The following is a 14223-nucleotide window of genomic DNA, read 5'->3' on the forward strand; positions in this document are numbered from 1 at the left end:
GTTTATTTATTTAGTTAGTATTTCTGTTTCTTACTTAATTATATTTATTTATTTTTCATTTTTCTTTCTTATTTATTTTTGTTTACTTATTTTTACTTCTTATTTATTTTTACTTCATAAAGTAGTAAAGTTACTATTCTTCAATCAGAATTTTATTTTTAATAAAATTGGAAATCTTTATCCTTGTATTTTTCGTTATATCAAATACTTGTATCTTTGTGAAGAGTAGACCTTCATAGTTTATATTAAGTTAGTTTAAAAACGAAAATACTAGCTCTGTTCATATCAATACAATAAATTAAAAATCTTCACATAACATTAACGTAATTAAGACATTTTCTTAGCACTTCGTATTAAACAGCTTTTTAGATATTGTATCAAGTCAAAAACTTGAATTTTCATAAAAAATGTCTTCATGACAGTGTATGAATAACCCGCAGAAGTTTTGTTATATCTGTGGTGATTTCGTCCCAAATAATCAACATAAATCCACAACATCGTCTATCAAATTATAAAGAATATTTTAATAATAAATTGATCAATTTAAATAAAACCTGGGTTTCTAACATGATTTGCGATACGTGTATTATTGGTTTAACACACTAGAAAAATGAAAAATAAAGTGTTTGCCATTTGGCACTCCTACAGTATGACATAGTAATACTCGTACATAGTAACGTGAGAAACAGACAACACTTCTGGAATAAACTGTAAGAGGCCCTGAGAGAAGAAGCGTAGATCAGAGACACAACCACGAGAACTCAACTGGATCTGGACTGTACTACCGAATCAAGTGACGTGACAAATCAGAGACAATCGTAGTGAAATATAAAAAGTCAAGACAAAGAATGATTACTAGAAATATTACTAGAATCCGGTTTCCTCCGAAGCCGTCCTATCAGACTTAATAGACGGACGGAAAATAGAACAATTAGTAGATAAGACCAGCGCGACTGGATAAACGAGTGATGTGCGATGTCGACGAAAGATGCACCGCGTGAAAAAGAGGAAATAATAATGCGTAGACTTACCGGTGGCTTATAAACAGGCATGGAAGACGTTGACAAACTTAATAAAGGACAGCAAACATCGTGTTGGAAACTATTATGCGCCAAGGTGGACTGGTACCCCTGCGGTCTGAATTATAAGTTAATGACTTAGAGGTTGGGAACCTTCGATCCACTAGAACTCTAAGACAATAGATAATGACCAGGATAGTCGATGACCTTTTTCCAGAATTGGAATTCCAGGTGAAATTTTCAGAGCTTGTATTGTTATTCAGCGACCAAAAAACACTGTATAACGGAATTGGTGAAAAACGCGCAATTTTAAAAATTGTTGTTCGCCATATTGGATCCGCCATCTTGGATTCAGCAAATTAATCATTGGATTCATGATCAGTGACCACAAAAGTCTCCATATACCGAATTCGAAAAGAAATGGTTGATTTTTCAAAAATCTCTACATGTCACGTAGTTTTAGACGCCATATTTGATTTATTTATTTTGTAAGTACGAGATAATTACAATAATTGAATAATTGAAGAAATTCATAGTATCATCTTGGATAACATCTATTTATTTTATACACCAGTCCTGCGTACCATATTTTTAAATGCCTATGCGACATTGCGAAATATGCTGACAAAATACTGATTTTCCTTAATAAATTTCCTTACAGCAGCTATTATTCTGTTTACTTGTTCTATCATGGAGTGGTTGCACCTGAAACTAATTGATGATCTTGAATAAGTTTTCTGTTTATTATTATTGGATTGATTCTGGCAAGAATTATATTTTCATAAACGTTTTAAAGTACTGGTAAAAGACTAATCAGTCTCCATAACATCACCAGTTCAATTTCTTTACAGGGTTTAGGAATTAATATAATTTCTGCCACTTTCTATTTAGTGGGAAAATAGAGTAGATGAATATATGCCTTAAAATCAATTGTTAAATATCTTTTTACTGTTATGAAGAGACTTTTTATCATTATTCGTGTAATGATATAAAATCGAGTTCCTTTTTTTTATTAATATTATTTTGTTTTTAAAGCATATTAATATTTTTGATTAACAGCAATATTTCCTTTTTTTAGCTGCTTTAATTAGTGTACTAACGTGGACATAAATATCTCCTTGCTAGGTTACGTTTTTCTTTCTTTATGATAATTCTTTGATATGGTTTAAGGGCAATGTGGTTTAAAGGCAAATGTGTCGATTTTTTCCTCATCTCGTCTGGCCCATTCACCACAGGATTTTTTGATAGATCGAATGTAGTTGGTCTTTTGTCTTTTCATAACTTTCCATCGTGAGTAATCCATCGCTTCTGTTGGTCTCAGTTTTTCTGTTGGCTCTCTATGTTTTTTTCCGTTTGTAAGTTTTTTTTCCTGATACAGTATTTTCTTTAAATCTTTAGGTGCTTTATTTGGCATTATCTTGACTCTATCTGGTTTTATGGTATCTGGTCTTTAGTGATCTTTCTTTTTAAATTTTTTCAGCTACTATATTTGAGGTAAATTATTGGAGTTGTGTTTCTTCAATATTTACAGTTACTGAGCATTTATTTAGAGCTTCGGTTAGTAATAGCTTAAAGGTTTCGATACTGTTTTCTGTTATTGTCGAAAATAATAAAATAATATTATTATTATGAAATTATTAAATATTATAATTAATAATAATATTAATAATAATCGTAGCAGTAGTATTTATTTAATTAATTGCAACGGTAGTTGATTTAATTAATCGACTCGTTCGCGATTCTGCTTCTAGCGCGTTAGTTCGAACTATTGAGAGAGAGAGGGGGCGCACGATCTTTTGAATAAGCAGTTACGCCTCAGCTGTTTACGCGAGTTTACCGCCGATTTGTGTTTTGCACTTTGATTCGTAAAAATAATTAGTTTTCTGAACAAATACGTGCGTGGATGCAACAATAGTATTGCAGCAGCAAGCAGCGGTGCAGAAGCAGCAGATTCGCAGTATATAAAAGCGAATTGAGGCAGTGCAGCTGATTAATCGAAGTGCAGCGGCAGTTGATAATTTTGCAACAATTACGGCTGATCACCGTAATTGCACCGCATGGTAGGTGCACTTTCCGTCATATTAAGCGAAACAAAATACATTCGGTATTTTGTCTATTCGTGATAGCGATATATTTTTTTGAATTCGCGTCGTGCGTTAGTTCACGGTAGAATTAAAATCTACTCTCTCTCTCTCTCTTTCTCACCGAACATAATTAAATTGTAAAATCCTATTTTCGTGCGTCAGTCTTTCGGCCCAACAAAGACTGTTGTGATTTTTTATTAATTAAAGTCTGTTAAATTTATTCGCCGTTTTCGTCGTTTGATTTTCCTGGTTGCTTAAGTATTTGAAACAGGCTTAGGTTTTAATCCAATTACATCTAGGGGATTAAGAAGATTAGGAGTAAAGTCGCTCACACTTAAAACTCATCAAGTGTAACAAGACACGTGACTTAAGGTGAGTTCAACTCCGATCAATAGAAGTCAACTAGGATAAATCATCTGACGTTAAGGCGAATACACGTATTATCATACGTGTTTAACGGAGGGGCGGTTTGCTCTGCATCGTGGGAGTTTGTTCTTAAATAAATTTCCCATTTTCAAATTTATCTCCCTCGTTACATAATTAATTAATAACAATAATATTAAGAAATATTAAGAAAGAATAATGTAAGACGTTCATCAATGTATAGAGTAAATTTTTTCCATCTTTTCAAGTAACTGTTTACTGTTTTGAGTACTGGTGTGTACTAACAATAAGTAATTAAAACTGGCGAATGGTCCGATTTATGTTTAAGCAAGAAGATAATTCAAAGACTTTATTTATTATACCTTTAACGACTGCCAAGTCTATTAAATCTGGCACCTTATTTATATCTGTTGATTACTAAGTTGATTTTTTGGTAGATAATGGCATGTAGTTTAATATTCGTACATAGTTTGATGTTAAATCCAAACATAATATAACTTCCAAAAATTTCATATTTATATCTTTTACAATCACAAAATCTATCAAATATGATTAGTTTATTTAAATCTGTTGGCTAGTATATCGGTTATGTAACAGATATTGAATGTAGTTATTTTTAAGTATTATTTCATAAAGTATTCTACCTCTAGAGGTTATAGTTGGTGATCTTGGTTGATCTCCATCACGGATGCTTCGCATATTGAATTATAATCGCCTTCCGCTATAAAGCGATCTCTTAAAGAATGGAAAATGATTGTCCAATTTTCTTTCGTTATTGTTTTGTTTGGAAGATAGTAAAAAGATGAGACTGTTACTGGGTTTTTGTTGTCGATTATAATTATACTGGTTGCTTACAAATAAATTTTATTGGTGAGTACATGTGAACTTAATGATGAATTTTTGTTTTTGATCACACTACCTTCGTGTTCATGTTGAATGAGTCATTTGTTTTTTGTACCATATACTTAAGAATATAGAGAACGTTTTTGCTTGTAAAGTGTGTTTCTGAAATTAGTATAACGTTGATATTTTCGTAAGTAAAAAATACTCTTAATTCTAGATGCCTCTGTATAAGATCATTTATGATCCCGATAGCAATTTTTAGTTTGTTCATTATGACATTTTATTGACAAATACGGTTAATAAATTTAGCATTGTATCTACATTCTGTTCGCTACGGTAATTTTGTTTTATTGTTACATAAGCATATGTAGTGTTTGGTCTGATTGTTAATATTGGTATTTAAATTTGGTTAAACTTGTATATTATTTTGATGAAATGTTTTAGTCTAGGGAATAATTTTTGGTGTAACTACTTACGTAATAGGTATCTTTTATAGCTTTCTGTGTGATTTCTTTTGCAATTTTCACAGCTTACTTCTTTAAACAAACTAAAATTTGTTCACTTTATAGATTTCTTGAATTATGAAATTACGAGGTGTGTTCAAAAAATAACGAGAATTTTCGTTTTATGAAAAAAATATTTATTTATTCATCTACATTAATGTTGTCGCCTTCAAAGTAGTCCCCTTCGGATACAATACACTTATGCCAACGCTTTTTCCAATCCTCGAAACACTTTTGAAACTCGATCTTTGTAATAGCTTTTAGCTCTTTCAGCGATTCGCTTTTAATGTCATCTATGCTTGTAAAACGACGGCCTTTTAATGTTCTCTTTATTTTTGGAAATAGAAAAAAGTCACATGGAGCCATATCTGGCGAATATGGAGGCTGAGGCATCGTTACAGTTTCGTTTTTGGCCAAAAATTCACGAACAAGCAATGAAGTGTGAGCAGGCGCATTATCGTGGTGCAAAAGCCATGAATTGTTTTGCCACAAATCCGGGCGTTTTTTTCGGATTGCTTCACGCAGACGACGTTGAACTTGTAGGTAGTACTGCTTATTGATTGTTTGACCTTGTGGCAAGAATTCATAATGCACTATGCCATTAAAATCGAAGAACACAGTGAGCATAACCTTCACATTCGACCGCACTTGTCGAGCCTTTTTCGGTCTTGGCGATCCAGAATGCCTCCACTGGGACGATTGAGCCTTAGTTTCGACACCATATCCGTAAACCCATATTTCGTCACCTGTTATAACACGTTTTAGTAGTTCTGCATCGTTATTGACTTCATTTAGCGACTCCTGAGCAACTTCCATTCGCCGCTGTTTTTGTTCGAAATTCAACAATTTTGGAACGAATTTTGCTGCCACACGTTTCATACCCAAAACATTCGAAAAAATTTGATGGCCTGAGCCAACTGATATGCCAACATCATCAGCGACTTCTCTGATTGTGATTCGGCGATCGTTCATAACCATTTCTTTCACTTTTTTCACGTTTTCATCGGTTGTTGATGTGCTTGGGCGTCCGGGTCGTTCGTCATCTTCAACGTTTTCGTGGCCATCTTGGAAACGCTTATACCACTCATAAATCCTTGCTTTACTCATAGCAGACTCACTATATGCCTTTGTTAACATTTGACAACCTTTACTACACTTTATTTCATTTTTTACGCAAAATTTAATACAAATTCTTTGATCCATTTTTTTTCACAAACGAAAATCGCCGAGCTCGAAAAACACGTCTAACGTTAGCGGCTGCCACTTAAAAAGTAAGCAATGAATATTGCTGAAAATTTTGTCGTACTTCAGGGGCATGTGTACCAATATAATAAAAAAAAATTTTATACAAGCGGACTCTCCAAACCCGCGAAATTAAAAAATTCTCGTTACTTTTTGAACACACCTCGTATGCTCTATTTTAACAGTAACGAACGGTATTGGTAATGGAAAAACGATTCCGCATATTACGAACGCTTAATATAATGTGTCCATATTTTTCAAGGGCAGTTTTGAATACTTTAATATCTTCTGGAGATTGCATGTTTTTTAACCTATTCCAGACTAAAGACGTCATTTTTTGGACATATTTTTGATTGCAAAATTCATGTGTAAAATGAAACATCAATGATTCAAGATGTCGTTTCTTATGTTTTTGGGTATGCTGAATACAAATCTAGGTTCAAAATTAAAAAATTTTGCTTGGAAAAATAAATATGACGGGTTTTTACAATAAAATAGTGAAAAATTGAAAAAACGTTTTTTATCATTTTTTTCTTACATAAAACGCGTCATATCGAAATCTTTCTTCAACTATTAGTACACAATATTATTGAACTTAAACAAGAAATTTTTATATATGAGTTTTTTTTCCAAAATGACAGATAAAATGCAAAAACCTAAAGAAAAATTGTAATTGCTGCTTCGATAAATCTATTGAAAACTATCCAGGTCCATTTCTTTGAACAAATACTTGGCAATAAGTTATTACAGTGCTTATCGTACACATTAACTTCACTCATCAACTAAATGTAAAGGTTAAAACTTTTCGGGACCGGTAAATAGATTTTTTCTTTTTTTATCGAACAGCATCTTTTTGCTGATGATAATGGAATGATTCTACAGTTGTAGATAAAATTAACACCAGCATTGAATCCATCACAGTCATTGAATTTATTCCAGAGTTTTGCTCATGCTTTACTACATATGTTCCACGTAGAAACTTTTTATCGATGACATTTTTTTCTTTGACACAATTCTCTCTAACAGTTCCAGTAAACTTCAATTTTAAACGTTTTAAATACGCAAGATCTAAATTTGTAAAATAATTATCAAAATAAAGAAGATAAAGAGGAATTTTTGCATCAGACGTCAATTCAAAAAAAGAGTTTTAATAAATATAAAATTACGCAAGAGCCTAATGCACATTTAGATAACTTATCTCCTGTTACAGAGTTTTTTTCACAGTATAAGTCTAAATTAAATAAATATCCATCAGTAGTGCACTATTCCCAAAATTTAAGGTCGAATCGCGTAGATTTTCCACCTATGTACTTTTTCAACCACGTTGTACCAAACGAATTAGCCATCATTTCATCAAATGATAAAGCTGATATCCAAAAGCCAAGCTTTGAAATATTTTTTGAAACAGTGTCAATAAAGCACGAACTTGCTAAGTCTTATTATTTGAATCTTTTTCTTTGGCCTTCAAGTATAGCAATTTCAACTTGATCAATTTAAACTTTAGATCGTAATATTGCTAAAGAAATTTTTTCACAAGATAAAAAAAGGCCAGCTGACTAACAATCTCTCTAAGATTTTCTTTTATTAAATGAGGTTATTATAGTGATTCCAATGAATATATTTAGATCGACTAATGATAAATTAAAACCATCTTCCTTATACGCATCGGTGATATACTTTCTTATTTTATTAAAAAAAATGTTCAAACAGTTCTTTTGGTTCAAATTTTCTAATTTTTTCCTTTTTAGATCTAGACAATAATATTTTATCTTTAATAATATCAGAATATATCCTTTGACCATTCACCCATTCAAATTTATAATATTTTTCAAGCTTGATCTGTTTGATAACTTTTTGAAACTCTCTTAAAAGTAGCTTTTAATAATTTTTCATCAGGATAATTATCATAATCATTATCTGAATCATTTTCAGAATCTGAACAACCAGAATTTTCAGCATTTGGAAAATGCAGTCTTTTGGAAAATGAAAATGGATCCTAATTTATATTATGAAATTCAAAAAGTTGAAACGTTTGGAAAGAATTCGAGTAAAATGTTATCAAACGATGTTATTATAACATTTTACTCGAAAACAATAGGCTCTGGGAAACAATTTATAAGAACTAAAAGTCTTAGAATTGACCAAAGAATACTCTATAATTTTTTCAGATTTTTTTATGACTTTTAGAAATACCAATTTTGTGGTTTTATTAAAAGTTAAAAATTTTCTCAAAAAAAATTGAAAAAATGTAAGAGTTCTATCATAAACTTTAAGATATTTTTCTTCTTTAAAACTTTTTCCTAAACTTGATATTTTTTAAGAAAAACAATGGTAACGAAAAACAAAATTTTTTTCAGGATTTTGCATTTTATTCATTTTTAAAAAAAAGCTTATACAGGGCGTAACAAAAGTATCGAAATGGTACTGTATTTTTTCAGATAAGGTATTTTTGAAAAAGGTTAGAGTCAGGTCTTTCGTAACTTTTTGCAAGGAATTCAATGGTGACCTTGGATTTGACCTTGAACCTCAACTTCAGGGTTATTTCAAAGTCAATTTTTTTTCGAATGGAAACCCCTCTTTTTTATAGCGATAATTGAAAGAGCGGAAAATTTTATGTTCAAATATGTTTCGAGGTCCAAGGTCAAGAACAACCCTAGAGGTCAAATAAAGGTCAAACACGTGTTAGGGAGACATCTAGAAATGTCGCAAGATTAGTAAAGGACATAAATGACAAATTTGTTACAAGCTGTATTTCCAACGATACTAGTACCATGGAGATGCAACCTTTATAATCTACAAATTACCACAGCGTAAAATTTTTCATTGCCAATATCAAAAATAGATGTTTTCGTTTGAAAAAAAATTGGTCATTTATGTCTTTTACTAATCCTGCAACATTTCCAGATGTTTCCCTAACAACACATGTTTGACCTTTATTTGACCTCTAGGGTTGTCTTTGACCTTGGACCTCGATACATATTTGACCGTAAAATTTTCCGCTCTTTCAATTACCGCTATGAAAAAAAGGGGTTTCAATTTTAAAACAAAATTGACCTTGAAATAACCTTGAAGGTGGGGTTTAAGGCCAAATCCAAGGTCACCAATGAATTCCTTGCAAAAAGTTACGAAAGACCTGACCCTAATCTTTTTCAAAAATACCTTACCTGAAAAAATGCAAGACCGTTTTGGTACTTTTGTTACGCCCTCTTTATAAAAATGTCATGTTAAAGTTCAAGAATTTTGTACACTGACGATTGAACAAAAATTTCGATATTGACGCTTTTTATGCTAGAAAAAATTAATAAAAAAACCTTTCTGAATTTTTCTCTATTTTTTTGTAAAAATTTCTTCCTATTTAATTTTGAAAGCAACTATTTTTGAAATCCGGATTCATATTCAACAACCAACAAATATAAGAAACGTTATTTTTGATCATTTTATTGTTTCGTTTTACAAATGAATTTTGCGATCAAAAACATATCCAAAAAATGACGTTTATGGTCGTTAATAAGTTAATACTATTTTGAAACTTTTATCTTCTTCATACTACTATACATGGAATTGTATTTCTTTCCTTTAGTACTCTAACCATTGGTAGGTATTTTACTGAGATTAATGGTTGGGTTTTAATTTTGTTTTGTCTCATTACTTTAAGTGTAAATTACTTTTTGCTATTTCGTTCAATAGCTAGTTTTTCTATCAAACGAATATTCTCTACATTGTGGACAAAAATCAGACGGAATTTATTTGTCAACGTATTTACCTCATTGTTCACCGTATTTTCTTCTTCACTTCAATTTTCTTTATTATTACCAGTAATCCGCTAGTTGCTCCTGTCATTTATTATTTATATTTTAATTGTTTGCACTACTTCATGGTTTTTCGCCACTTACAGTTTTTCAGTTTTTGTCGTTTTTATTAGAAGTAGACATATTTTCTTCTATCAGAGAGGCCTTTAGGCCGTTATTGTCTTTTTATAATCTTTTTATAAAATACTATTAAAAATTTAACTGCTACTTCACTTGATAGGCAAATACTTAAGCTTTTCAGGCAGATCACAGTATTGGCACGTCTATTCACCTCGACGGTCAAACACTGAATGTAAAATCTATAAGTAAAAGACGTTTTCAAATTTTGAAATGCTTGCCGTCAACTTCAATCAAATAAGTATTTTTTTTGCTAGGCATTATTTTACCAAAATCATCGTAAATACCAATAACATCATAAAATTTGATATATTCCAACCACCTTTTGCAGGAGGCTCAGCCAATACTCCGTCAATTGATCTCAACTTTTTATAATTCTTTTATACGTTTTTCGATACGCCATGACTCTAGGGCTTTGATAAGAATCTTGAACTTCAAGTGATCACCTTTTTCTGAGTTTGCAAATTTACCTTTAAACCCTTATAAGAGCTCTTCTAAATGTTGCAACCGGGTGCATAAAAACTCATTTACATTGACTGGAAAAGAATTGAGATTTTAAGTAATTAATAAGATTATAAGAAATTCATCTAAACATTGTAATCGAGTGAATGAATACTTACCATTATTATCTGAAAATAGCTTTTCTTCGGCAGTATCACTATCACATATAGTTACTTCCATGCTACTAGTTGCAATCTGACCTTGGTCTACAAACATAATGCTATCAGAACGTATCAGTAATGTTTCAGTCAACATTATGATATATCGTAGCGTTGGTAGGTAAATTTGATTTTTCCAATAAATAGCCTCCGAAATCTGTCGGAAAAGAGTTCCTTTCGAACGAGAAACGCAATCTTGCTCACAAGGATTGATACTGCGATTTTTAAAAACTTTAGAAGACATCAGAAATTCGGGTACGTTAGCTTTCAATGAATATATTCATAAGGCAATGAAAATGCAAAAATTAATGTAATTTGCAATCATTAAATAAAAAAAAATTTAAGAAATTAATTAAAACTAATGGCACAGAATAACTTATGATAACAATAGTATCCTAGGTGTTATTCAGTCTATAATTCTATACTTGAAAAAAGACAGCTGGTTCACATACTATGTTTGAAGGATAATTCAAAGAGAAAATACGGAAAGAATGAGTACTTTTATTCAAGTTCTAAGAAAAAACTATCGATATCTATTATTTTTTGGAAGCAGAATTTGCATGTTACTTAATTATCGTGAAAAATTACACAGCCCCACAAAAAAAAATTTAAGTACCAAAAACTAGACTAAGGTACGTATATGTTTTTGAGAATGCTCATTCCAAATCAGAGATTGGTTTAACCTCATCAGGTTATGTTCAAGGTCATTTCATGGTCAAATACACAGAATTCATTAAATATAACTTGAAATAACGGGTCTATAAGTTTTTCGAATAGCTGATTTTGTATTTGGGGTCAGTTTAACTATTAGGTAAGTTTTAAGTTCATTTTAATGTCTCCGATAGAGCATGGATTAGTGGACAAAAAAATAAATAAATTTATTTCCAAAAAAAACTTTACGTGATGAGTCAAAGTTGAAAGATAAAGTAGACAAATTTGTAGATAAAACACGAAATTATATGTGTTAGTATGGAGAAGATAATATCTATAACTCTGATCAAAGTACAAGGGGGGGGGCAATAAGTCTTTACAAAAAGAAGGAAAACAAAGTTTTGCGTATGTAATTTTTTTTCAACATAATCTACTTAAAGGTCGATACACTTTATTAAACGGCCTTCCAGTTTTTTTAAGCCATCAGAAAAATATGATTTCTGAAAATCCTCAAAATAGGCATTTGTTTCGGCAATGACTTCTTCATTCGACGTGAATCGTTGTCCAGCAAGCCATTTTTTAAGGTTAGGAAATAAGCAAAAGTGACTGAGAGCCAAATCAGGCGAATATGGTGGATGGTCAATTAATTCGAACTTTAAATCGTTAATTTTTGCCATCGAAACTGCACATGTGTGAACTCGAGCATTGTCTGGAAGAAAGAGGCATTTTTTTTGTTCAAGTGAGGATGTCTTTCTCTGATTTTCTCTTTCAGCTGACCTAATAATGACGCATAATATTGTCCACTGATTGTCTGGCCCTTTTCCAAGTAGTCAATGTAGATGATTCCATACGCATCCCAGAAAACCGTGGCCATAATCTTGCCAGGTGACTTTACTGTCTTTGCCTTCTTTGGGGCCGGTTCTCCTGCTGTAATCTATTGTTTGGACTATTCTTTGGTTTCAAGAGTGTAGTGGTGTACCCATGTTTCGTCTACAGTTACGAGTCGACGCCAAAAGTCTTCCGGATTACGACGTATGCGTGCCAAAAGAGCCTCAGAGGTGGTCACACGGGTTCGTTTGTTTTCAACAGTGAGCAAATGCGGCACCCATCTTGCTGATATTTTTTTCATCCCCAAATTTTCATGCAAAATTTAAATGATTGTACCCTTTGATATCCCTGTGGCCTCAACTAATTCTTGCAATTTTAATCTTCTATCATTCAACACCATATCGTGGATTTTGTTAACCATTTCGGGCGTACTCACTTCTACGGGGCGTCCTGAACGAGGTTCATCTTTTGTTGTTGTACGGCCGCGTTTAAATTCATTTACCCAGTTATAAACAGTCTTAAAACAGGGGCAGACTTGCCATGGACGGCGTTGAACTCAACTGTGATTTCTTTTGGTGTAAGGCCTTTCAAATGAAAATGTTTTATCACCGCTCGAAACTCTGTTTTTTTCATTTTTCAAATAAACCAATAACTTTTTGTTCAACCAACGCTCACAAAAAAACGACTTAATGAATCGAGCTGAAACTTTGTACGATATCTAGTTAGTAGTATTGCTTGCCAAAAACATCATAATTTAAGCGTGACGAGCGCCATCTCTTGGATTTGGTAAAAACTTATTGACCCTCCCCCTCGTAGATTTGAGATATAAATTCATTTTAAACATACGAGTTCTGTCCGGAAAGTATCGGGCCTACCTTTATATTTTCGTGCTAGCGTTATTCTTTATCATCTGGTGGGTGGCATCCTTCAAAGTAATCCCCACTTGATTGAATAACACGGTTCCATCGATGTTTCCACTTTTCAAAACAGTCCTGGAACTCACTTTTAGGGATAGCCTTAAGTACACTCGTCGCATTGTTTTCAACCGTTGTTTTGTCATCGAATCTGTGTCCTTTGAGTGGTTTTTTTAGTTTTAGAAACAGCCAAAAGTCACAAGAGGCTATGTCGGGACTGTATGGAGGTTGTCGAAGCAATGCGATATTGTGTTTGCTCAAAAACTGGTGCACAAGATTGGATGAATGCGCTGGCGCATTATCGTGATGGAGAAGCCAGTCACCACTTTCCCAAAAGTGTGGCCCTTTTCTTCTTACTGCATCACGCAAACGTTTTAAAATTTGAACGTAGTATTCTTTATTAATTGTCTGACCTGTTGGTGCATATTGGTGATGTACAACACCTTCACAATCGAAACAAACAATCAACATTGACTTAACATTGCTCCGACTATAAACCCATGATTCATCACCTGTAATAACTTTTCTAAGCACATTATCATCATTATTGACCATTTCCAGATTATAAATAAATTGTAAATAAAGCAATATTTTTACTTAATAAAATTAGGAGTTATAACCCTTTAGGATATATGTAATTGTAATAAAACTGTCATTTTATAACAAATAATTTGGAATTGAAATTATATCAGCATTCAATAACGCTTCTCCGCCGATAAAAAAAATACATATCTCTTATTTTTTTATGTTCTACAAAATATTACAGTTACATAAAAATCGGAGGCGGATACCTCGCAAGGGTTCCTTGTTAGTTATATTGGTTGAAGAGCACTGTAACATGGAGGTAATCTTAGTCGGAATCAAATGCGATAAACATCAATGGCAAAATCATCAAAATTTATGAGGATCTCAAAATTCTCACTGTACTACTAGGTCAATAATAATCTTTTACTGTTTTTATGTTAATATCTTTCCTTATATGTATATTCATCTATTACAAGCCATGATGCATTAGTGATATGTTTGAATGTTTTATTTAGAAATCTTTCTATAATATCGATATTTAACTTTGCAGTAGTAACCCGAACTTAAATTTGTATACCGTATGTCTAAACTGGTTTATTTATGAATTTATATACTAGAATTTTATTTTTAGTTGATAGTTTGGAT

At 32.1% G+C, this 14223-nt stretch overlaps 1 protein-coding gene across 5 annotated transcripts in view; it reads right to left on the reverse strand.

Annotated features, from left to right (window-relative positions):
- LOC131675033 (latrophilin Cirl-like) overlaps window positions 1-14223 on the reverse strand; it is a 795927-nt gene that overhangs the window by 26504 nt on the left and 755200 nt on the right. The window contains exon 14 of one of the 5 annotated variants that reach the window (XM_058953851.1): window positions 1594-1730. The exons of the other annotated variants lie outside the window; for them this stretch is intronic. Coding sequence (XP_058809834.1) covers window positions 1662-1730 — 69 coding nt within the window. The 3' untranslated portion in view covers window positions 1594-1661. Of the gene's footprint in view, window positions 1-1593; window positions 1731-14223 lie in introns of those variants that run through there. 5 annotated transcript variants of the gene reach the window in all.

The sequence above is a fragment of the Phymastichus coffea genome, unplaced genomic scaffold, assembly GCF_024137745.1.
Source record: "Phymastichus coffea isolate CEN01 unplaced genomic scaffold, Cenicafe_Pcof_1.1 PCOF00015, whole genome shotgun sequence".
In the NCBI taxonomy this organism is placed as follows: Eukaryota; Metazoa; Arthropoda; class Insecta; order Hymenoptera; family Eulophidae; genus Phymastichus; species Phymastichus coffea.